The sequence below is a fragment of the Eurypyga helias genome, unplaced genomic scaffold (genome assembly GCF_000690775.1).
Source record: "Eurypyga helias isolate BGI_N326 unplaced genomic scaffold, ASM69077v1 scaffold2540, whole genome shotgun sequence".
Classification (NCBI taxonomy): domain Eukaryota; kingdom Metazoa; phylum Chordata; class Aves; order Eurypygiformes; family Eurypygidae; genus Eurypyga; species Eurypyga helias.
In genome coordinates this window covers 2,693-26,858 of record NW_010223622.1, presented here as the reverse complement: position 1 = coordinate 26,858, position 24,166 = coordinate 2,693, and the positions used below count along the sequence as shown (strand labels likewise).

The window sequence follows — 24,166 nt, the reverse complement described above, 5'->3', positions numbered from 1 at the left end:
TTTACACACAAAAATTCTATCTCACATCTCCTGTTCCTTCAGATGGCAGGATTCTTACTGACGTATTTGTGCGGCTGTGCAGATGGGAGGCTTGTCTCTCTCTCTGTAGCAAGACTCATTTCTTACGTTTCCTGTAAAGGCTTTAATGAAAAGCATCAAGACAATGCTTTGAAAGGCTGAGAGAGTTGGGCTTGTTCAGCCTGGAGAAGAGAAGGCTCCGGGGAGACCTTATAGCACCTTCCAGTATCTGAAGGGGCTACAAGGAAGCTGGGGGGGACTTTGTACAAGGGCCTGTAGTGACAGGACAAGGGGTAATGGGTTTAAATTCAAAGTGGGGAGGTTTAGATTGGATATCAGGACAAAGTTCTTCCCGGAGAGGGTGGTGAGGCACTGGCACAGGTTGCCGAGAGAAGCTGTGGATGCCCCATCCCTGGACGTGTCCAAGGCCAGGCTGGATGAGGCTTTGAGCAACCTGCCCTAGTGGAAGGGGTCCCTGCCCATGGCAGGGGGGTTGGAACTGGATGGTCTTTAAGGTCCCTTCCCACCCCAACCATTCTGTGATTCTATGAATCTTTGGTTGACCAGATCATCTTCTAAGTCACACCTGTGTTGCACCTTTCTGCCATGCTGTGCCACAACGCCTCCCCATGTGTATCTTCATTTCCTGCTGGTTGCATATTAGGGCACAAAACTCCACAACAGCACAGGACAACTAGGTTTGGAGGGTGTCCTCATAACACCCCAGCCAGGGACCCTTGGTCTGGTTCCCGGAGAAAGACCCCAGTAAGCAGCATGGAAGGAGGGAATAGGTCAGGCTTTGGATGTGTGATTGGTTCTCTTCATTTGGAGTACTACTTAGAAATTATTTCTTATTCTTGAACATTAAGTAGCCTCAACAGTTTTAAGCTGCAGCTAAGACAAAACAGACGGGGTTTGCATCCTGAGTGTTGCTCAGCTGAAACGTAACAAAGCAATTCTGATTCAATAATTTTCATTTCTTTGTGGTTTTGCTGTTAAGAGTCATCAAAGTGAAAATCTCATGTATGTTTGGCCGAAGTGCTTCACGTTTTTATGTTACCCTCTTTGCTTTCTTCAGGGGACTTGGTTTAAGATTTCATCTCAGATTGTGGGCATTAGTGCAGCTTTGTTAGTGCTCCCTGTGCACTGCGCTTGGCAGATCATGGGTTTCACGTCTTCTGCCTGTCCCTGCCAGAGGCTTCTGCAGCGACACTGGGCACTTGCTTGGCCCCTTCCTGTACTGCAGAGGAAGGAGGTGTTGGGCTGAAAACCAGTAACGAGGAAACAACACCAAAACTACATGTAAACACATCATCTCTGCTCATTGGCTGTATCTGTTTGCCCTAAGGCAAGATGATGGTGGCATGTCCTCGCACCAGGAGTAGGCTCAACACCATCACTGTAGGCAAGAGGAACAGATGGATACGGAACAGGTCCAGGAGAAGCGTTACGTTTACAGTTTGTAATGGCACGTGGCATTAGGGGTCTCTCCAGCTGCCAGCAGATGACCTGACGCTTAGCAGGGGTGGCTTCTTGTATGCCGGGCACAAAGTAAAGCTATCAGAGGTCTCCAAAGAGGGATGGGATCGCTCATCCACCACAGCGTACCCAACTGAAAGGTGAAAGTAAAGCAGAGGATCTCCGTGCTTTCTGTAAAAAACCACAGGTGTTCTTTGTGTACCTTGTTTGAAGTTGAAGCTGTGATTTCCCAGAAACCAAGCTCTCTGGGACTTGACCTTTCTGCATGGTTGTTCACCGAATTTACTTGTGGTTTCTGGGTGGTCGCCTCACTGTTTCCCTGCTGCGGCTGGACGTGGGCACCGCAACCCTCCACCTTTGCCTAGAAGGAGTCTGAGGCCGGACTTCATGAGGGCACTGGCCACAAGCTGCAGCTTAGACATTACTAAACAAGCTGTAGCTTAGATGCTAATACTCCTTCAGCTATAACAACCATTACTCAGGTCTCCACCAGGAGATTGTCTGGTCCTTTTGTGTCAACACGCCCTTCTGCTCATCTCGCTTCTGACGGTTTTCTTTCTAAGGCGTCGTTTTGGTGAATCATACCTTTCAGAGCTTATTTTCCTCTTCCCTGTTCTCTCACTCCTATTGTTCATGCTTTTTTCCTTCCTTGTTACTCATTAAAATGTCTCTATTTCACTCTTGTTTTTCTTTAAATATTTGAACAATTAACAGCAGTGAGTGCAGAAGGATTTCTGTCTGTGAACTGTACAGGTAAGTGTTTGACATGGCTTGCTGAGTGGGGAAGGGGAGGCAATGGGGAGTGACTTTATTCAGCAGCGGCTTTCCAGCACTTCTGTGGCTTCCTGTTTGCAAGGAGACCTTTCAGACAGCCTTTCCGGCGTTCCTCTGATCTTTATATGCCTGTTTTCCCAATCTCTTCCACAGGTGCCAACAAAAAAGCTGAAGAAATATGAGAGAGAGTACCAAACGATGCGAGAGAGTCAGCTGCAGCAGGAAGATCCTATGGACAGATACAAGGTACGGGAGATGCTATATGGGAACCTGTTTCATTGGCTGTATCCCGCGAGGAGCGACCCGGTTCCAGCGGTTAAGCAGAGGTGCGTGTACTGCACTCACCTCTCTGGGTGTGCTTATGCAGACCTTAGGGAAGTTAAGTAGTAGGTGAAACTCATCCCCTTTCTTAAACAAGCACTTTGAGCACGTGGACTTAGTGTTTTTTTCCAGGAATATTTCAATCACAGTTTGTAACTCTCAAGACATCTGCAAGTAGCCACATATAATATTTTTCTTCTTTCAGTTTATATGTTTGTAGGTAACTCTCCTGCTGTTGCACTTTTACGGGAGATCGTCATGAGACGCAGGAACAAAGGGTGATTCTCAGCCACATACACAAAAAGGAGAAAGTACACATTGTTCTAGCACGAGCTGTGTGCAGTGGCATCCGCAGAGACTTCTGGAAGATGAACTCTTCCTTGACTGATACTGAACCCTTGTTATTCATCTCTGTTTATACCGAGCGTTAGTAGTTTTTTGTGAATAGAATGCCTCGTGTGGTGGGACCCAGAGCATTCCTGGGGTGCCAAGGTACTACTGCGATAGAATTAATAGTGATAAACAGCCTGCTTTAAAGCCACAGAAAAGTAAAGGCTCAGTTATTAATATGCTAGTTTGATAGTTAACCAAATAAGAAGAGTTTAATTTTGGATCAGCATTGCTTATCTTCCCAATGTATTTGCTTTTATTGTCACTCTGCATTCTGTTGCCGTAGGTTTTTGTGTGATGGACGCTCTGCGTCTAGCCATACCTTCACTTCGTGTTCAGGATCCATTTATTGCTTACCCTCTTTTGAAAAACTCAGTTTCCTTTAGGTGAAGCAGTTTACTGCCCATTGCCCAGGTTGGCTGGGGACTGATGTTGCTTACGTATACCTGTTTTCCTGATGTTCCTCATTTTGCCTTAATATGTTAAGTTGCATTGCGGTTGGTACAGAGTCCACCAGGAGCGTGGAGTAGTAAATAATCATACAGGGTGCAACAGGTTTACGTGGTCTGTGAACATAAGGGAAGCGCACCACGTTCATGAAACCACAGGGTGAAAACTTGTAGTGAAAGCCGATGCCATAACTCATGAATGTGATGAGATAGTTACAGGTACAGATAACCAAACTACTATCTTTTTTCTTTTTTTAAGTATTTACCTGCAAAAAATTATCAATTGAGCGTATTTCTTGTGATGTCAAAGGGTGTAGATGTTACTGTTTGTGAGAACTGGGACTGCTGCAGCAGCAGAGAGCCAGTAGTGAGTATGATCTGCTTAGAAAAAAACTTGCTGCTGACTAAGTATTTTTCCAGTGGTTCACTTATAGTACTGTGGAATTAAAATAATACTTAGAAAACAAATAAAGCTTCTTTAAAGCTCTCTGGAAGCTTATTACTTAGTTAATCTTGGGCGATGGACGGTGAAGAGCATCATCCCCAAGCTGCAGATGAGGATCTAGGAAGTGACTCCTTGGCCACTGATGATGAGTCACTGTCACAGTCGGGATCGCAGCCCGGGTGTGGGCTGGCATTTGTGAAACTCTGTGTGATTGCTGTATGAAGCCAAATTGGGTCTGACCCTCTTTGACAGAGTCCCCGTAACTGATTTGTTGGACGGTAGTTCAAGGGTCAGATGTGTTCCTCAGCTGATGGGTGTCGTGGAGAAATGACTGTAAGTGCTCTCTGTGCCTTGCCTTGCTTGTTTGATTTTATTAGCGTGTCAGGCTGAGGTTGGCAGGAATTGACATTTCAGGAGTGTCTCCGGAGGGCAGCAAGAAACACAAGCTCTGTGGATCCTCACAGGCAGAAAGTGGAGAGCCAACTTGGTTCCTGAAGCGATGGCGCTGCAGCCTGGGTGTTTGGAAATGCATTTCATTTTGGCAGCATCAGTGCGAGCCTTTGCCCAGCCGGGCTTGGTGTGGGACGGGACTGAGTCTGCGCTGCTGGAAAGCCTCTGGGCGAAGCTTTGGTTCCCTCTGGCCTCTGCGCTCTCTGTGTGGGCCGTGCCCCGAAGGCCTTCATCACTCTAATTTGTGTGGTCTGTCTTCCCAGAAGAAAAGGAGGTTTTGGTTTACTGCCCAGGAAGGGGATGTTTCTTGGATGGGATCACTGGAGTGGAGATCCCTGCAGAACATTCCTGTCACAGGCCAAGAAGCAAACAGGCCTTCAGTCTGTGGGGTTTTTAGGTACAGTTGTTTGAGTTTTTGTTGTTCGCAGCGTGTGGCAGTTGTTATCGCCAGCAGAGGTTGGTCAGGAGCAGTTCCGAGTTGCAGTGAGGATGCCCTGAATGAGGCACCCAGCCCTCAGTGGGAAGGGCCTGGGGGACTGTCGAGGGAGCAGGAGGTGGGCTGGGGTGGGAGCAGGCGCTGCGATGGCCGAGAGCCCCTGCTCTGTGCCTGCTGGGCTGCGAGGTGCCGAGGGAACTCCCAGGAGCTGGCGCAGCTCTCCCACGCTGGTCTGACTCCCCTGGGCGTCCAGGTCTCCCACCAGCACTGAGCCAGAGCGGACTCCGAGCTTCTTACTGTCCTCCCCAGCGCTCAGGGCCTGGAGGGAAGGAACGCTGGGGCTGAGCAGCCTCTCCTGAAACACCAGGACGAGGACTCCTGCCTGAGTGCAGCCGGGTATGTCCAGGCAGCATGCTCCTCCCACCCCACCAGCTCTCCGCAGGCTCCAGAAAAGGGCTGGTTTTGCAACCTCTGGCCTGCCACTGCCCAGTCATGTTTTCTTGACAGCTTAAATTCCCGAACCTCAGTAAGTTGTGTTACATGCCGCAGGAGTTCCTGCCCGGATCGCGTTTTACGTGGTGATTGTGGCTTGACTTACCAACAGATCAGTATTAATGTGTGCCAGTATTTTTGGTGTTTGTTTCCTTCTGTATTCATGAGTATTTAGGAAAAGTGTAATTTTTACTGATAACTTTTCGCTTCATTTTCCATTGCTTCTAAGAAATTATCACACATTTTTGTCAGATTTTTTAAATGGCGCAAAAGTAAGTATGTTCTGTTGCTGTTTGTCACCAAATTTCATGACTTTTGGTTAAAATAACTGACAGATAGAAGCCAGAAAGAAAAGTGCGTTGCATGTGCAGAAATAATAGCAATATGGTTCAGATTGGTATTTTTATATATGCTATGGGGTTTTTTTCTGTGTTTGAGAACATCTCATGTAACAGGTGTTGTGGTTGACTTGAAGGGAGATGGCCAGCGTTGGGCTTGGGACTTCTTGGTTTAAAATAAAGAGGATGTAACCATACAGAGAGGGGATGGAGTTTTGCAGGCAGACCCTGCTTGTGCACACAGTTCTGTCCTGGGGGTAGAACCCCCTTTCCTCTGTGGACCTTGTAGCGCAACTGAGAAGTTGTGTCTCTGAATAAATGTGTAGTTTGGACATAGTAGCCTTTGGCATGTTGGAAGTGGAAGCAAAAATCAAGACACTGCTCCCTGTTACTCAGGTAACTGAATGGTAACCGGCGTGAGGAAGAACGTCAGGTAACTCGATGTGGATTGTTGGTTGGTTGTGGTTTTTAAAAGCAGCGTTCTGGGGCACTTCTGGGAATGCTGCTTCAGAGTCAACAAACAGAAAACACAAACCGTGGTCCAGGAGCCTCCGCGTTGCTTCCCATGAGAGGTTTTCCCCGATGGGTTGCTGTAAAAGCCTTCTGGGTTTCTAGATGGAGGCTCACAGGGTTTTCCTTCAGAGCTCCTCCACAATCAAGAGCCCTTTCCAGCGGGGTCACGAAGACTTCAGTTTGCTCACGTCCAGAAAAGTGACGTTTACTCGGTGTTTTCATTCCACCATTGAGGATCTGTTCGGTCTGGGGTTTGGGTGTTGCTCATCAGTGCCACTGAACTGCTTAACCAGGTTTGCGACTCGTTACACCCCGCTGGAGCAGCCGCACAGAGAGGATGCATCATCGCCACTGGTCTTGTCAGGAATTGCTCCTCCGTGCTGGCTGGGAGTGGAGGGTGGAGTTCAGCCTTGCAGTCCTCCTGCGCTGAGGCTTGCCTTCTTTCCGTCCAGTGTCCAGTGGAAGCTGGAGTATATCCTCTTAATCAGAACCAAAACCCCGCTGAAGAATCAGCAACCTTTTTTTTTTCTTTTTGGCTGTCTTTGTTGGTATTAAAAATTATTTTATATCCTGTTTTCACTGTCCGTACACCAATGGTTGAAAGCAGTATTTGGTCTGTGACTTTACAGGAGGTAAGTTTGTTTGTGTTTGTACGTATCAGCGGTGTTTGTCCCTTTTGGAAATGCAGTATCCTCCTTTTAAAAGCTAGCCAGAGTTCAGCAGCTGCCTTTTGTATCCAGGAGGAGGAATCTGGGAAAGAGGGATCTCTTGATCGGAGGTAGAAGCCGAGCAGTGTCAAGGGGAAGGAAATGGTTGTCATAGTGAATGGTTAGCGATGTGTAGAGAAACGACCGGAAACTGTCTGTTTACACCAAGGACAGGTCTGACGAGTTGGCTTTTGCCCGGTTACAAAATACAGCCTGCGATGCAAGCCTTGACGTACGGAACCTGCTCCATCTGCTGAAAGTTACAGCACTGCAAGGGGTAGTTTATAAAACCCTGTGAATACCTCAGGGCTGTTAGTGTAGTTTGATACGTATGGAAAGCGCCACTTGCTATTTTTGCCTTTTCTGTGTAACGTTAGGTTTTATTTAGACTTAAGCAGACTAAGTTTCCTCCTGAGGAAGGAGGCAGTTTTTCACGGCTAGGTCTGGGGGGAGGAGCTGGGACAGACAAACCATCTCGTCGCGCATACTGCCCTGTGTGGAGGAGGAGTAAAGGTGGCCCTAAACGAGCCTTTGTGCTGGAGGGTATGGTGACGAGATAAACACGTCTGTCTCGTAGCTATTGACTGCATGCCCAAGGTAAGAGATCTTTAACTTGCTAAAACCGTGCCCTGTAAACTCTAGTTTAAGAGGAGGATAGTGCATTTCCAGCCACATGGCTTGCTTACCCACTTGTCTGCGAATGCCAAGCGGGGACTTCGAACTTCACATTGTGCGGCTTGCTTTGCGGACACCGAAGCTTTTGGCAAACGCAGAGCAAAAATGTCAAAGCAAACTTCTTTCTGGGTTATTTTGCAGAAGTCCTAAGAATTTTCTGATTTCTCCCGCTAAGCGACATCCCTATGAGAACGTGGTGGTGCTGCAGCGCCTGGCAGCAGTACCGTCCTGATCTGGTCCCAGTTCTTAGGTGAAGTTTCTTTCTGACAGCTGCTCACTGGCACAGCTGTGTCTGTAAAAATCAGCATTAATAAGATGGCCTAAATGAAATACAGAAATAAAGACACAGTAGAGCCTTTTAAAATTATTGTGGTTATTAAAGACCACAGTTTGGTTTTACATGTTACAGTTTGTGTTATCCTTACAGAGGAATTTTACTTTGAAAAATCCCTTGTTCCAAAGAGAATATAGTGCAGTTAAACTGGAAAATATCCCCAAAGTTATGTGTCTTTTATCAGTGGTTATTTTAACTGTGTTAAACCAGGAGTATTTTACTTGGAGTTTGTGTGTCACAGATCAAGTTCTTTAAAGCACAATCTTTTGGAAAGGAAACAAACTTCCTTCCTTTCCTGCCCAGGGCGGTGCCTACTCTAGTTGCACAATAGGGTTACATTAAGGAGAGCATACTTGCAGAGAGGTTCTGCTTCCGGCTGCAGAGGAAGCTCCCATGCAGAGGAGACCTTCTTCAGCATCCTCTTAGAGCTGGAGTTGTCCTTGTTCAAGACAAGCCTGCAAAATCTCTTGCAGCAGAAACGGAAACTGCCGTTTCATGGTGGTGAGTTTGGAAAAAAGAAAAATAGCTGGGCGTAGCTGGTGAGCAGGAGAAGTGAAGACAGAGGCGTATAACATGCATGGGCAAAGAAATTGCGTTCTGTAGGAAGGCGTTCACTGAACTGCTCTTGGGAGTTTTTTGCTGTCTTAATGCTGATATATATATATTCACTTTTACCATTTTCTTTGAAAAGGCAACCTACCTTTCAGGTGAACACAGCTCCTTTTCTAAATCCTGGCATGTAGGTTCTTGGTCCTCCACGTATGCGTTTCCATATGTGCTTGGTATTTTTCCTTCAGCTTCCGTAGCACAGAGATGCCCTTCGCAGCCTCTTTTGGTGTGGAAGACACACGCTCGCCCTGTGACTGAAGGCCAGCACATTTTTTTTTCTAGATTAAAACCTGTTTGAGGAGCTCACCTGCCTGTCTCTCCTGGATATGTTCCTCTGGAGATAAAGATGCATAGTCGATGTGGACTCCTGAAGTCCGCTGGCCCACAGACATCTTGTGTATATGATACTGTTTCTCAGCCCGAGAAGAACAGTCACTGAAACGGATTTTTAAAAACCATGAATCACTACTGTTCGTTCCTCCCCCCGTGTGCTTACCTTCTCTAGTGAGCACTCTGGTCATGTCCCGTACCCATTTCTGCCTGCGCAGAGTGGGTAGGGAGCGCAGCGCAGTCTCCAAGGTCTGCAGTTTGTGTTGCAGTGCATTGCCCACTGAGCAGGTTCTGGGCCTGTGCTCAGGGGGCGGAGGTCTCCTCTCCATCTTGCACTTTTCCTCAGCAGCTGCCCCGTAAAACATGTGTCGTTGTCACTGGTGCAAGTTACAGGAGGTGCACAGATGGGGATGCAGGTTATATGAGCTGTAGGGAGTGCCCTGCTAAATGCTGCTCTTTGCTGGTCCTGCAGAAGATGTGAGTTTGGCACTACATCATCTACAAAATGGACTGTTTTTATGGATTCCTGCAGACAAGATTTTGTAAAGTGGAGCAGGACAGCTTTCTGCTTTCGACTGGAAATATTATTCCGAGTACCTCTGTGTTGGTCCCTGTTCACTGCTGCTGGGTGGAATTGTATATGCCTAATTTCTTGTGATGATGAGCGAGCAGAAACCAAGTGCTTTTGTGGAGAGGACTGTGTTTACTTTTGACAGAGAAACCCTACAATCAGTGTGTCATTTATGCAACACAGACGTAACCATTGGGATGTAAATGGAATTGCTGCATTTGCACTGCTGGCTTAATTCACTGTTGTTTCCCAGAGCAGCAGTCCTGTCTTCGTGTGCACTCTTGCCTTCTCCGTGTCTCACGCGCACAATAGACTCGCTTTCTGTTCTTCGATATTGGTAAGGACTAACTTCCCTTTCTGCTTGTTCCTTTCTTTCTGCAGAGGGAGAACCGCAGGCTCCAAGAAGCAAGCATGCGGCTGGAGCAGGAGAATGATGACCTTGCCCATGAGCTTGTGACGAGCAAAATTGCCTTACGGAATGACCTGGACCAGGTAATGCTGACAGAGACGGGTCCCAGCTCAGCTTGGCAGCACCAGGTCTGGGAGCCCCGCTGTGTGCCCAAGTGAAAGCACAAACGCGACGGTAGAAGCGTTATTATTTGGGTCTTTATTTTCCTGATGACCTCATTTCTAGTTGCAGTCAGAAAGCTGTGTTTCCATGTGCGCGCAGCTGCAGGCGTTCAGTGGTGTCTTGCCAACACTGACTGTACCTGCTCTGTTGGGGATTGGGTTAGAAGATGTAAACCGTAACTTTTAGGTGGGTAAGAATGAACGTTTACTTGCAAAAGCTGACACCTACTCCTCGAAAGGCTAATTTCAAGGGAGGTTGCCTTGCAGAATATCTGCCACCTCCCATGGATCGGTTTTTCACAGCAGTTTCAGTACAGCCAACAACATTCAGAGATAATGAAGTGGCGTGGCACCAAAATAAAGAAGGGCTCCTGGGTGTCCTCTGATAACTGCTTTTGTTTCCTGTGAAGGCTGGAATGTGGAGGGCAGCAGCAGCATTCAGGCCCTTTATCTCAGCGATGACTGTCGGAGAACTACACATTCAGCCCTCCTCTTTCTGGAGGGTTTTATGCAGTATTGGTAAATTCCTTAACAGCTGTCATTGAGGTGCTGAATGCCAAAGGGCCATACTCCACCACACTTGGTGATTAGTGCCTTGCTCGGTGAGGACTGTAGTGCCTCTTCCAAGGTACAGTCTCTTCCTGTAGGAGCCTCTCAGTTCGATTTCCCGTGGTTATTTGGCTTTATCTAACTCGGGAATTGTGAACATCACCAACCACAGTTACGCACCTGCATTTCTGTGCAGTCAGATCCTTGACAGTTTGGCTCTGCTGACTTGGGCCCGTGCGATTCTCAACATCTGAGCCGTCTTGGTGAGCATGTTTTGTGCAGTGGAGTGGGCAATCTGGTGTGAAGGCCAAAAGCAACGTGTGGAGGTGCTCTGTCTTCCCCAGGAACAGCTGTACATAAATGGCTGCTGCTGCCTGTGCTTGTTCTTTCCCCAGTCTCGCGACAAGGCTGCCAAGCACGTACCTTTGCCAACCCCATTCCTCGCTCTCCTGCATGCCAGTGGCTTGTCTGTAGAGGAGAGGGGCTCCCCAAGTTTTCCCGTGCCCCACCTCCGTCCACTGGCACCGAACGAAAAGCTTTGTGCTGCTGCACTCATCTGCAAGGACAGGCAATAGCGTACACCGCTGCAGCTGCTTGTAGAACCTGGAGTGAATACAGAAAAGGAGGAAGGATTTGTAGTTCCTTCAGTGGGTATCTTAAACAGGTCTTTCATCAAAAATATCCTTGTCGTCCCCAAGTGCCTTTGTTCTCAGGTGGCAATCTTCTCAGTTTTCCCTTCTTTCGCGGCTTGTTTTCCTTTCTCCCATAGAGCCATACACGCACTAGGCAATGCGGGGATCCTCAGGCCACCCCTTCCACTGTGGTCCCGGCGGAGCTGCTTCTGCTACACACAGTCACCACTAACACCCTCACTGATAATTAACACTGTGGCAGACGGACCAGCAAATACCACCAGTACTGTTAGAAAAACAGCGGCAACTTGGAGACAAGTTCTGTACTTCTTGTTTACGCTGCCGTTTCCCTTCCTGTGGTTCAGCAAACTGAAGGCTAGTTTGACCACAACTCTTGCCTGTTCCAGCCCCTAGTTGCTGAACAGAAGGAGTGGTGGGATGCACTGTGTGTCTCCCGGTTGGGGCGGTCAACAGAATATGCCCAGATATCGAGAAGCACGTTTCTCTCCCGGTGAAGGCTGAGGACAGTCCTCACAAAAACAAAGCACTGCCAGTATGTTTCACCATAAGCTTGGCCCTTGGAAGGAGGGAGAAAACTGAAATTCTGCAGTACATGCAGAGTATCAAGTTTCTCCAGGTAACACTGATAAACCAACCATTTTAACTGGTGGCCCTGTTTGTCTCTTCCATACTTGCCTTCGCCCGGACACTTCGGAAGGTACCGCCCAGGCACCTAACGTCTCCTGCAATACCTGGTTTCCCTGCCTACGGATACAGAAATGGGTTATCCCAAGTTACACAGGAGGTGACTCGTGATGCCCTCACGGAGATTAATGTTGTTCCAACAAAAATACTCTGTGCATCACTGTTTGTGTTGGGATGTAGTGTCTCTGCTTACCTGCCACCTGGGCGTAGGTGAACATTTGGCAAAAGGTTCCTTCTGCACAATTGTTGAAAGACAAGGAAATAACATAGAAAACAGTTACTTAAAAAGGGGAATTTCATATAAAAATATCGCAGGTGAGCCGGCAGAGGGCAGGAAAAGGAATCTGTAACATTCCCGAGATGTGTATACGGCTACGCTTGCACTGTCAGGGATAGCATCCAGTTACACCATCGTTTGTAATTCTAGGCGGAAGACAAGGCGGATGTTTTGAACAAGGAACTTCTCCTGACCAAACAGAAGCTGGTGGAGACTGAGGAAGAGAAAAGGAAGCAGGAAGAGGAAACTGCTCAGGTAAGGCATTCTCCAGCCTTTCCCATTTACCACGGAATGCTAGCAGAAGGATGTGCAGGAAGGCATGAGTGTGTTGCAATTGCATAAAGGGTTTTGTTTTCAAAGTGCAGCTGCAAGCAAAAATTTAGAGTGCCAGGGTAAATGTATTTTTAAAAAAGTATGTTTTCCAGTGTCTTCCTTCACTTGAGCTCTGAATGTTCAGTTTTCCAGACCTTATCCCCTTCCCAGTATTGCAGTAATCACTGGTGGTGAGCAGTCACAACGCAGGAGACACGATCAGGCCTCTCCTGCTTACCTAGGCAGGGAGCTGCGGAGTTGGTGCCTTGTGAGAGGCCGTTCTGGATTCAGCTGGCTCGCTGAAACGAAGCTGTGACCATTCCTGTCCAAAGCTAGGACCAACAGCAGAGCGGAGTTGAGGGTTGGGAGAATCTTGCTCACTAGACCTGGCCTCGTACTCAGATGCCAAATGTTCATAATCCTACGTGTTTGATGTGCTGAAGATACATGAAAATACATTTCAAGAGTGATACCCTGATTTTTATTTTTGCCATTTGGCAAGAGTGGCTGCAACGACCGCACGGTAATTCTTTGTGTCTCTCTCAAATGGAGCTTTCCAGGTCCTCTCTCTGCTAGAAGCAAGGCTTTTTTTGCTGAAAGGGCTCTCAGAATCCAGTGGTTCCGAACGGTGGAGGAGTGAGTTAACTCTATTTTAACGCGGCGCCACACACCAGAACTGATGTTTTTCTCCTGTTACAGAGATGAGAGTGACAGTGCTAAGAGGTTGTTCTCCCCGTTCCATCTCCAAACAAACAACAGTCTGTCTGCCCATACCTGCTGCGGCAGTGTGCAGAAAAACGAGCCAAGTCACACCCACTCAGTAGCAATGCTCCTTCTGCGTTCTCTGCGCCAGGCCGCACCACCCTTTCAGGCAGAGAAGGAGAAGTACCCTCTCAGCAGGGATACAGTGTATCACAGTGTAGACGTTTTAGTTACAACTGAATACAGTGTTTGTGTGTTGAGTAAATCAGACTTTGCCTGAAGAGCTGGAATTTGGTAACAAAAAGCTGCAGAACTGTGTTAAACACAGAAAGACACTGAGAGCACAATCTGATGACGCATTTTGAGAACTTTTTTCAGTGTATTGTGTAACTTCTCTCCTCCAATTCCTAGCTAAAGGAAGTCTTCAGGAAGCAGCTAGAGAAGGCAGAATCCGAGATTAAGAAAACCACCGCCATTATTGCAGAGTACAAACAGGTACTGCTCTAGAGACACCTTCCACTTTGTCAACTGCTTTCAGCCTGTTCTGAGAGGTGAATTTTCAGTGTGGTAGATCTCATCCCTTAAGGAAGATACAGCTCAGGCTTTCAGAGAGCAAACATTGTAACTTGTCGCAAATCTCTTTGTGGTTTTCCTTATAGTCTCCTAAATTAAGGAATCAGCAATAACCTGCCTTTCAGCTAATTCTAGTGCTGTAAGGTGAATGTTTCTTTGCTCTGTGACCTCACGTGGTGTAAACATTATAAACCAATTAATCCATAAAATGTTCCAGTCTCTGTTTTCAGGTTCTGTATTGAATACGGCTGTTTTTTCAGTCTCACTCTCAGCAGCAGGTGATTTGTTACGGGGGAATGCAAACACTTAAAAGCAGAATTTACGAATTGTTGGCTCTGACACAAATAAATGTTAAAAAGCACGGATTATATTTTAGTCTAGTGAACTTTAGCTAAGAGGCTGCTTTCTCTGCTCCAGATTTGTTCCCAGCTGAGTACCAGGCTGGAAAAACAACAGGCGGCCAGTAAGGATGAACTGGAAGTTGTGAAGGTGAGAATGATGTCTCAGCATACAGGATGTTTCCAACGCAAGTATTACTCAATGCCAGGGATGCAGAACGAAACGGGAACTGAAGTTTAATGTAACCCAGCTGCACTGGTAGCCCCACATGCATTTTTCAGGGGATGCAAACAATTAAAGGGTTTGTGTCCTTTCACGGTTCTTTATCTTGCATCAGGCAGGTTGGAGCTCTCAAACTGAAGTGCATAGTGCTATGGAAATGTGTATTAAGTTATTTTATTTTAAAATGTAGAGAAGCATCCTCAGAATTTCCATAGCAGTCCCTCTCCCTTCTCTGTACCACCTTACCCGGAACATCTGCACGAGAACTAAACACTGGTCTAGTGGAAGGTGTCCCTGCCCATGGCAGGGGGGTTGGAACTAGATGGTCTTTAAGGTCCCTTCCAACCCAAACCATTCTGTGATTTCCTGATCAGGTAATAATTCCATCCCTCTGCTTTTTCACTACTGAGCAGGCAGAATTGCTTTCCCTCTGCTATAGCTTGTCATTGTTTCCTCAACTAGAAGCCTGTAGTACTCAAGCTGAACCTGATCTGTTGGTTTTTAGTGACTGTCGTGTGCTGATAGAGAAGTAGTTCTAGGACTGATGTTCCCATAATCTGCTGAAGTAGCTCAATACCCCGTTTTAGTTTGCGCGAGCCAGGCCAGCTGTGCTACGTCTTCAGCCATGAGTAACTGGTTCACCTCTCCCGGTAGCATGAGAAACTGAGTGTTGTATGTCAGGCGTTGCTGGCAAAAAGGGCCATCCCCTGTGATGCTGAATAAGCACCAACAGGACAGTCTTGGCCCTTGCAGTGAGCACAGGTCGCTTGCTTGCTTCAGGAAAGATGGAAAAGCTACTCACCATCCTTTAAAATACCACAGTCTGTATTAATTTTGTCAAGTGCTTTTATAGAAGACGAGAAGCCCTTTGAGTGTAATTTATTTTTCTGAATTGTGCTGGCATAAATACTTCAAAGTATTACAGAGCTTAGTAGCAAGAGGGCTGGAGTAATTCTAATCTGGGAGCAGAGCCTCTGTGCTGAGACAGAGCACGCTAAGGAGATTATAGGAGTTTTTATACTGGTTGATACACCCTGGAAATTGTTTGCGAACTTCTCAAATTCTTTTCATGTCAAATATGAAAACTGCAGTACTGGATGGTTCAAGATTACTGACCAAAAGGCAGTCTAACATAAAAATGGCTTTTCCAGGAAGCACAGAAACTCCTGTAACATGAACTGAAAATGAGCTTTCTGGGTATTTCAGGTTAAAGTGATGGCCTGCAAACACTGCAGTGAGATTTTCAGTAAGGAGGGGGCACTGAAGTTGCCTGCTGTAAGCACGGGGAATAAAGGCATAGAAACAGATGATGAGAAGGATGCACTGAAGAAGCAGCTGAGGGAGATGGAGCTGGAACTTGCACAGACCAAACTGCAGCTTGTGGAAGCCAAGTGCAAAATTCAGGTATGTGGAATCCAACCTCATGGCGTTCACTCCAAAACAGTTCTGAATCATGCAAAATGTTGTTCCAGAAGGGAGCGTATACCCGCACCACTGTGTATGTGAACTCCCAGAACGATTTTCTCACCTAAAAAGAAAATAAGAGGGTTGTTATTTGCATATCTAAATATCTTTTGCTGTTTCTGCAGTTTCAGTCTTTTATCCCCAGTGCCTGGGGGGTTGCAAGGAAAGTGCTGGCTCGCAGGGACTGAGTTTGAAGGTGCTTTTTTTCTTAATTAGTTGCGTTTTGATCAACTCTGACTGTTCTGCTTTCTTAGGAGCTGGAACACCAGAGAGGAGCCCTCATGAATGAAATCCAAGCTGCCAAAAACTCTTGGTTTAGCAAAACGCTGAACTCTATCAAAACGGCCACAGGCACCCAGCCACCGCAGCAGCCTCAGCCGCCCCTGCCACCCAAGGAGGGCAGCACATAGTTCCAGCCGGACCCGGCACAAGAGCACAAAGAACAACCCAACCCAAACCCTGGAGGATTCTTCCAGCGGTCTCCCCTCCTGGGGAAAGGACAAAGGCAAGAGTGCAGGCTTGACGTGAACTTCTTCGGTGTTTTTCATTCGTTCTGACGTGACCCTTTCCAAAGGGGGGGGAATAAATCCTGGTTTATGTTGAATTCTTACTTCCCAAACTGCCTTGCTGAAAGCCACGTTCTGATACCTTCATACTTTTACACTTTATTTTATATGACTAGATGTTAAATAAATACTTAAAAACTAGGTCTTTAATACATGACTAAGTATTCAGAATTATTTTTATCTTAAATAGAAGGGGTTTTCTTCTTCTGGGGGAAGCGAGGGAATGAAAAATGTGAAGTACCGAAGCGTAATCTCTTGATGGAAAGCACAGTGTAAGGAGCACTGGTGTGTGTGCAGGTGTCTGAGAGAGCTGACGCCCCGGGACCATCTCAGAAGTTTATCGCAGTGGCTGCGTCCTGCAGAGAAGCACTTTTTGTAAAGCTTAGGCCGTAGCGAAGATAGTCTTGTGCTCTCTTGGCACAATCATTTATGAGCTTCCCTGGTGTTTTCTTCGTTTTCATTGGGTTTTGTTCAGAAATGCAAGTAGTGCGGTGCTTTGTAACACTGTTGTTTAAAGGCTGTTTACAGCTGAACTGGAATTTAACATAAAGTTATCTAGTTCCCTTTCTTTATTTCATGTTTATACTAAGAATTCTAAGAAATAATTCCTTCCACTGGGGTAAAGGGAAAACCGTTCAGCATTTCTGTGATGTTTTTGCTGAGAAGCAGACTGAAGACCTTGCATAGTTCTGACCTTTTGTGAATCCTGTGCAATAAAGGGCAGGTTTTATGAATAAAATTAATGAAAACCTTTCCCTGGGTCTATATTCAAATTCTGAATTGAACACAGAAATGAGGTAGCAGATAAAAAAACTGAAAGGCTTGTGCTGCACTGATGAACAAAACATCACAGAAAGAAGGTCTGTTTGCTAGAGGTATTTGGTTAGGAAATGCTACATTGGTATTACTTTTTTATAAAAACCAATATTTTCAAGTGGATTACAAGACAGACTTTCCTGTGGGGTAGGCTTCTCTGATGATTCCCAAACCTGTCTGGTTGTTTTATATCTCTTAAGGTAAGAAAATTCAAAAGCATTTGTTTTGATTTAATGTAAAGTGTTTATAGAAATACTTATTTCATGGAAAATTAAACTATTGCTTGAACTGATGAATATTTTTTTAATTATACCTGTCATATCTAAAGATGGTCTTGCAGGTAAATAACATTGCTGGTCTAAAGGTTGTGTATTAATTGTTCCATTTACAAAATTGTTCCAGGGACATTAGTTGTGTTTTGATTTTTTTTTTTTTTTTAATTCTACGGAATGCCATATCTTGTTGGTTTTGTACAATAAAATTTAATGATACCCATCTTGTGCTTTGTTGTCAAGCATAATTGTGAATTATTTTGAACAGGGTAGTACAGATTTAGTGTTACCTGTGCCAAAGGAATGATTCTGAAAGACAGGCAGCTGTTTGAAGTAGAGATCAAAATATAATCACTATCCTGACACAACTATCCTGCAACAAAATATCCCTTACAAGAGTAAGGAGTTAAAAAATGTTAATGTTTTTAAATGTACCTGCAAGAACAGTGATTATCTGGAAATATTTATACAGTGAGAAAAAAGAGGAGAAAAAGCAGGAGGAGTTTCTTTTGCAAATACTAACAAAGGTCTTCTTCCTGGGTCACTTTCTTGCTAATAATATTTGCATAAATGTTTCCATTCTTCTGACTAAATCTAGCATTAGTCATTCACCTACCAGAACCGCTCCACACTCAGGATGAACGGCAGAACAAATTTGAAGTGACACTGAGGAACACACGATTGTTACATTTGAGAGCACTGTGCCAGTGAGTGACACTGATGATCAGTTTGACAAGTCTCCGAACTTCTCATTTATCTTAAATCATCCTTGGAAGTGGATTTGAAACCTTGATTGGAAAAATGCAGTAATAATAAACAAGAAAAAAAGGTTCAAACTGTGATTCCCTGAGCAGCTGAGTTAACCCAACAGCTCACTGCTGCTCCAAGATCTTGCCCCTCCAGCTCCCCGTTGTACTGTCCATGTCCCTGTCCTTGTTACGGCGCTTACTGGAGATGGAACTCCAGTGTTACTCACTGGCACAGGTTGCCCAGAGAAGCTGTGGATGCCCCATCCCTGGAAGTGTCCAAGGCCAGGCTGGATGAGGCTTGGAGCAACCTGGTCTAGTGGAAGGTGTCCCTGCCCATGGCAGGGGGGTTGGAACTGGATGATCTTTAAGGTCCCTTCCAAACCAAACCATTCTGTGACTCTATGATTCTGTGAGCAAAACCTTAAAAAAAAAAAAAGATGTGGGTGGGTTTTTCCCTCCCCCAGTTAGTCTTTTGCCAAGTTAACGAGTTAAATCATCTCAAAGGGTCCAATGAGTGCAAGTGGATCATGGGAGTGGGACTTCCCCAGTGCATAAAAAAGAGCTGTTCAATAAGCTCACCACACAACACCATCTTTCTCAGTGTAGCAGCTCTCTGACTTTGGAACTTGAGTTTCTGTGACAAAAAACATTTGCTTCCTGCTAGTTGTGATGATTTCAAACCCTTGTAGGATGGAAGCTGACTTACATCAGCAAAAAGAAGTTTCAGAGGCAGTGGCTGCATTAGCACTCTGGGCAGTGACACAAAGGCAGTAAACAATTTTCACCTTCCATCTGTAGATCCAAGGTCGTGGATGTAGCAGTGGCATTTGGAAGAGGAGTAGTATTTTCGTGGAAACTCTGTCTTCTCAAAATTACTGAGAGAATAAGAAAATAGCTCTGTGGCATCATCTTGATGAATAAGCATGCAGAAACAAGGAAAGGAGCAAGACTGCAGGGTTAAACCGGGCAAGCTGAAGTTCCACCTGCTGACTGTACACGCTACTGGGAAACATCTTCCCCTGAGAAAAAAATCTGCCCTTTGGGCAGTGTGTGAGAGCTACATGCACAAGCGTCCCAGACCGACGATCTGCTGGGGAGAGCTGGGTCGTTGTTTAGCTTTTTAGTTCTGTCAGAGTCTCAGCGAGACTCATTTTCATGTGGCACTGGAACAGCTGACACAGTTCCCAAGCCTGGGTTAATATGTTTTTCCTGAATCAGTATTAACCTATGTGTCCACGTCAAACTTTTAATATTAAAAGTAATTTGAATTTTATAAATGTATATGTGGAACTAAACCTCATTTTTAAATTTTATTGAGAAAGCACAGTTCTGAAATGATGCCTTTACTTCGATTAGGATCAAACCTCCAAAGAATATGTTTAGTACATCTGTTTTATCTTGTTGGATTCTAATCTGTCCCTGAGATGCTCAATCTGGGGAAAAAAAAGTACTTTTTTTCACTTTAAAAATAAGTTGGGGGGTTTTGGAGCGTACAGCATAAATGAAGAAGGCTGATGTAGTTATGTGGTACATCTGTGAATTAGTCTTACCTTTGTGAATCAATATTCTGAAGTAACAGGGCCTAATTTCACTTAGCTTAACAAATTCTAAATGTACCCAGAGAGAATTAAACCCAGTAAAACAGAAAATACCATGCATGGTATTAATCCAAGAAACTGCAACATCCCTGAGGTTCATATACATTAACATTTAGTAAAACCAGTCTCAGGAAAGGTACGCAGCCTTGTAATCAGTACTGCCTGCTGACAAACCCATCCTTGTCCTGCTCATTAATTAGGGTGTAATTTGCTACAGCTAATGTAACATTGCTTACAGAGGGATGCATTTTCTTTTCCTTGTTAGACATTTTAAAGGCCTTCTCTTTGTTGGCCTTTGAAATTTCTTTTAAGATATATGCTTTCATCTGTGCCACTGTGTTAAAAAAAACGAACTCAAAATAAAAACAGCCATTTACGAGGGGAGAGGGAAATAAAGTCAAAACCAGCGAGAATTCAGCTCCTTGACAAAGCATGACGTATTCCACTGCCTTCAGAGTCATGATGTCACTCACTGACTGACTGGCAATTTAGGAGTAAATAAAAATTGGAATTTACTGGCACTGAAGTATCAAAATGTGGAAGCAGTGTAAGTCACACTTTCTCCACAGGATAGAAGTAGGGCTGTTACCTTCCTTCTGCTGAGTAGTTGCAGTGAAATCCATGAAACTACTTGTATGTGTGGGAGAGCTATACCTCTTGTTTTGATTCACTGTTAGACTCAGGAATAATTGGCATACTTCTGCTTAATCTAATAAGCCTTTGGCACTGAAAACAGAAACACTCTTACCTAACAACGCTGGTTTTCTTCCAGCTGCTAGAGAAAACCTTAGCACGCGTTACTGTCGGAACGTGAAGACGAGGCAGAGGTGTTTCTCTCACCGTGGAGGGACTGCTCTGGCTGACGAGCACAGCCCTCTTGGAGCCAAGCCCTGCCGAGTGGGCTGTTGTGCCAACAGCTGGCTGCGCTAGACTTGTGATGCCGTGCATACCCAGGGCTGTGAGCACACACAGCGCCAAGATCACATGGTTCCTGCAAACACAAAGGCTTGAACTAAGTTATTTTTCCATCCATTATGCTAATATCCTGCTGGGAGCTGTCCCATTATCTCCTTCCAAGTAATAATACTAAGGGGAGATGCAATGAAGCAGTCGAGTTCGGACCTTTCAAGTTAGGTGAGGTATACATCACAGCAGCCTGTAAAACTGGGCTAATCTATATAGATTTGGGGAAATTCAAAGAATTTGCAACTGAAAAAATAATAGCATTAATCAAGATCCGATGTTTCCCAAGTCAGAAGTCTACATAATTTATTTCAGGATCGTGTCTTAACATGTACAGGTTAATCCTCCAGGAATACAGGGCTCTCCATTTCCCCTGAATTCCAACTGCTTTGCTACTGAATGTATTTCATGCTATTTTTACCTGAAAAAGAAAAAAAAAAAAAAAGATATGGGTAGAGAATTAGGACATTACTTCCTCTTATTTTCTTATACGGTGGGACTTGCGTTTATTTAACCTGTAAAGGAACTTCTATGTATCTTTGGAAAACTATATCTTATATATAGAATAATTATATAGGAAACTGAATCACAAAGGGATAAATACATCAGAAGGATTTGGTATCATACATTTCATTTGTGATTTGATACCACCAGAATCCTGGGCTGTACTGATTTCCTTTCAGTTTCTCTTACTGTTGTATTTTGTATAATACATGGATGGTACTACCAATGCAAACAAGAGCAGATGTTCTCAGGTCTCTCCAGATCCCAATTCCCTCCCTAGGCTTGCACTGCTACTCACACCACCTTCAGAAGCTGTGCCAGGAGCTCTCTTGAGCTTCGGGAACTATTGCTTTCCCATGGAAGAAGATTCTCTGGCTTCTCTGAACCAGGAAAAGATGGCACGTGAATGCAGACACGGGTCTAACCAAGCACGATCCAGATCCCTCAGTCTGCCATTCGCTTCAGCACATGGAAAATAGAGAGCAGCTTCAACGCTCTGACTCCATTGCAATGAACTTTTCCAGGTTTGGAGTTGCATTTGTTATCTGGACGTGTCCCAAGTGTGCAAAGTAGAGTTTCCTAAGGAGTTAGGAAGAAGCATTGTGGCGATGTCAGACTTGTAGCTGAGAACAATTCGGTACTGCCAGTCCTTGCGTAACAAATCCATGTGTTATATAAAGTGTGATACGGAAATATAAGTGTAATGCTTGTTATTAAAAGTGCAATTCAATGTACATGGTCACAACAAATGTTTACTTTTTTAATTGTTACAGAATTGTTTGGATCAGTACCTTGTTATCATTGTGTGAACGATGCCTTGTAAAATAAATGGAAATGCAAACAAAACAGGAATAAGGTGCTTATTTTTGAAAGCCTAAATAAGTAGCAGCTTAAATCTGTTTGCAGTAATAAACAGCTGCCGTGTCAGGTTTCCCGATGCAGTTCGCTCCAGCTGGTTATTTTCAGGCAGAAGGATCGCACTGGGACGCGGTGGCTGGGCAGACCAAGTGTCTGCATGCCGCACAGCGAGTGCCAACGCGTTGGCTGGGATAACGCACTCGAGCACAAGGGGCAACCTGTTCCGTCCTGCAGACGGGCGCTGTGCTGGGGAGCTGACGGGTCACCCTGGTCCTCCGCTCCAAATGCTGGGCTGAGGCTTCCAGCACAGAGAACACACTGGTGAACGTGCTTTTCCTAAGGGTTGTTTGTAAGCATAGGGAGCAGAAGGGAACGGCAAGACACGGAAAACCGACTGGTAACCGAGAAGCGTGGCCAGGCACGAAGAGGACAGAGGGCGTTTGCAACAGTCAGGAGTATTCAAGTTTTTATAAACCATTTTCTCACTGTCTGGGGGCTCGCCCGGGATTCATCGCCGGCGGGGGGGACCCGCGCTGCCGCGCAGCAGGAAGGTGCACCCCGCTGAGTTCAGCGGCCCTGCGCATCGGCAGCGGGGGATCCGCGGGGAGCTGACGGAAGACCCAAGGCTGGCTAAAGAGGCCGGAGCCATGAACAGCTGGGGAGGAGACGGACAGTAAGCACTCTGGCTTTTGAAGCTGACCTGGTAACTGTACAGACCAAGGTAGGACAAATTTAGGAGAAATGAAGTACTGCCGTGGGGGCTACTTCAGTACGAAGCGAGAGCCGAGTCCTGATCCGCGGTTCCACAGGCTGGCGAGGGGTGCAGCCGGAGACGGATGAAGCAGGTGATCGGGAGAGAAGGAAAAGAGTCTCGGGATGTGGAGAAACCCTCAGCTGTACAGTACCCCGTGGATGGCAAAGTGTCCGGCAGTACACCCCGTTTGTAGACCCAGGACTTTAACATGTGCTACCCCGCAGGAGGAGGATTTCTGTAGCAGCACGACTAAAGGGAACTAGGAGGAATGGGGATCAGGGCTCTGGGGGAGCTAAGGACAGCGAAAAGGTCCCTGGGGAGGTAGTGCCCACAGACAGTCCTTTAGGTAGAATGGTAAGAAATTGGAAAACCAACCCAAAGCCAGAAGAAAACCATAAAAAGAAAACGGTTATGTATTGTGTACTTGTATGACCCAAAGACCCAATGGAAGGAACATCAGTATTTTGGCCAAAATACGGGTGTGACAAAGATTGGCTGTGTCAGGCTTTACATACGTATGTAAATGGTAAAACTCCTTTCTCGGAGGAAGAATCAGCTTATGCCGCTTGCTGGATACGAGATGCAAAACAGTTGCCCGTAGGAAAGAGCCGGGGCTTAGGTAAGGAACAAAAAGACTGTAAATGGGACCCCTTAGATAATTTACATTACGCTGGTGGCGGGAGAGCCAGGAACTGCAGAGACAGACACTGGCACTAGGACGGTTCCCCCCTCCAGTTCCGTTCCCCCAGCCCAGCCGAGCCAGGGATTGGAACAGTGTGGAATCATTACTGCGGGGGGACTTAAACTAAACTTGTATGAAAGGCCCAGCATTGTTCCCACATTAGGGAATGGCACTCTGGGCTACCATATTTAGGTGGAAGTGGTGAGCTTCCTACTTTCGAAACCAAGGGTTTATTTCTCAAGAATTATATACTTGGGTTGTCTTCCTCTCTGTTATCTCCAAAGGTTTGTGGACTGTTGGCTCAAACCCCACCTTTGGAATTCCTGCTACATTCATTCCATGCGGGAGATTGGGCCCTGATACGTACTTGGAAAGAACAGAAGCTTCAACCTGAGTGGGAAGGACCATTCCAAGTGCTGCTCACCAGGGAAACAGCTGTAGGAACCACGGAAAAAGGGTGGACACATTACACACGAGTAATGGCATCCACTGATCTTGATCTTTGGGAAACCATCCCAACAGAAGATCCTTTAACAGAATTAGGAGAAAGAACTTGTGAACTTTTTTTTATCTTGCAGAGTAATAAATGTAACCTGTAATTGGGAAGAGGGGTTGGCATATATAGGGTGTCTTCTAACTTTTTAAGGTGTATATTGGATAATTTTTTGAATAATTCTTTGTATATTGTAATAATTTGTAAGCTAACCTGCTATTTCATGGAACACCTA

The 24,166-nt window shown here is 45.7% G+C and overlaps 1 protein-coding gene across 3 annotated transcripts in view; it reads left to right on the top strand.

Annotated features, from left to right (window-relative positions):
* LOC104505702 (rab GTPase-activating protein 1-like) overlaps nt 1-16,446 on the top strand; it is a 71,147-nt gene extending 54,701 nt beyond the window's left edge. For 2 of the 3 annotated variants that reach the window (XM_010146422.1, XM_010146498.1), the window contains 7 exons: nt 2,425-2,517; nt 9,713-9,823; nt 12,215-12,319; nt 13,490-13,573; nt 14,069-14,140; nt 15,419-15,616; nt 15,931-16,446. In XM_010146422.1, coding sequence (XP_010144724.1) covers nt 2,425-2,517; nt 9,713-9,823; nt 12,215-12,319; nt 13,490-13,573; nt 14,069-14,140; nt 15,419-15,616; nt 15,931-16,086 — 819 coding nt within the window. In that variant the 3' untranslated portion in view covers nt 16,087-16,446. Of the gene's footprint in view, nt 1-2,424; nt 2,518-6,698; nt 6,738-9,712; nt 9,824-12,214; nt 12,320-13,489; nt 13,574-14,068; nt 14,141-15,418; nt 15,617-15,930 lie in introns of those variants that run through there. The other variant, XM_010146568.1, reaches the window with a different exon arrangement.
* Nucleotides 16,447-24,166: the final 7,720 nt, after the last annotated feature.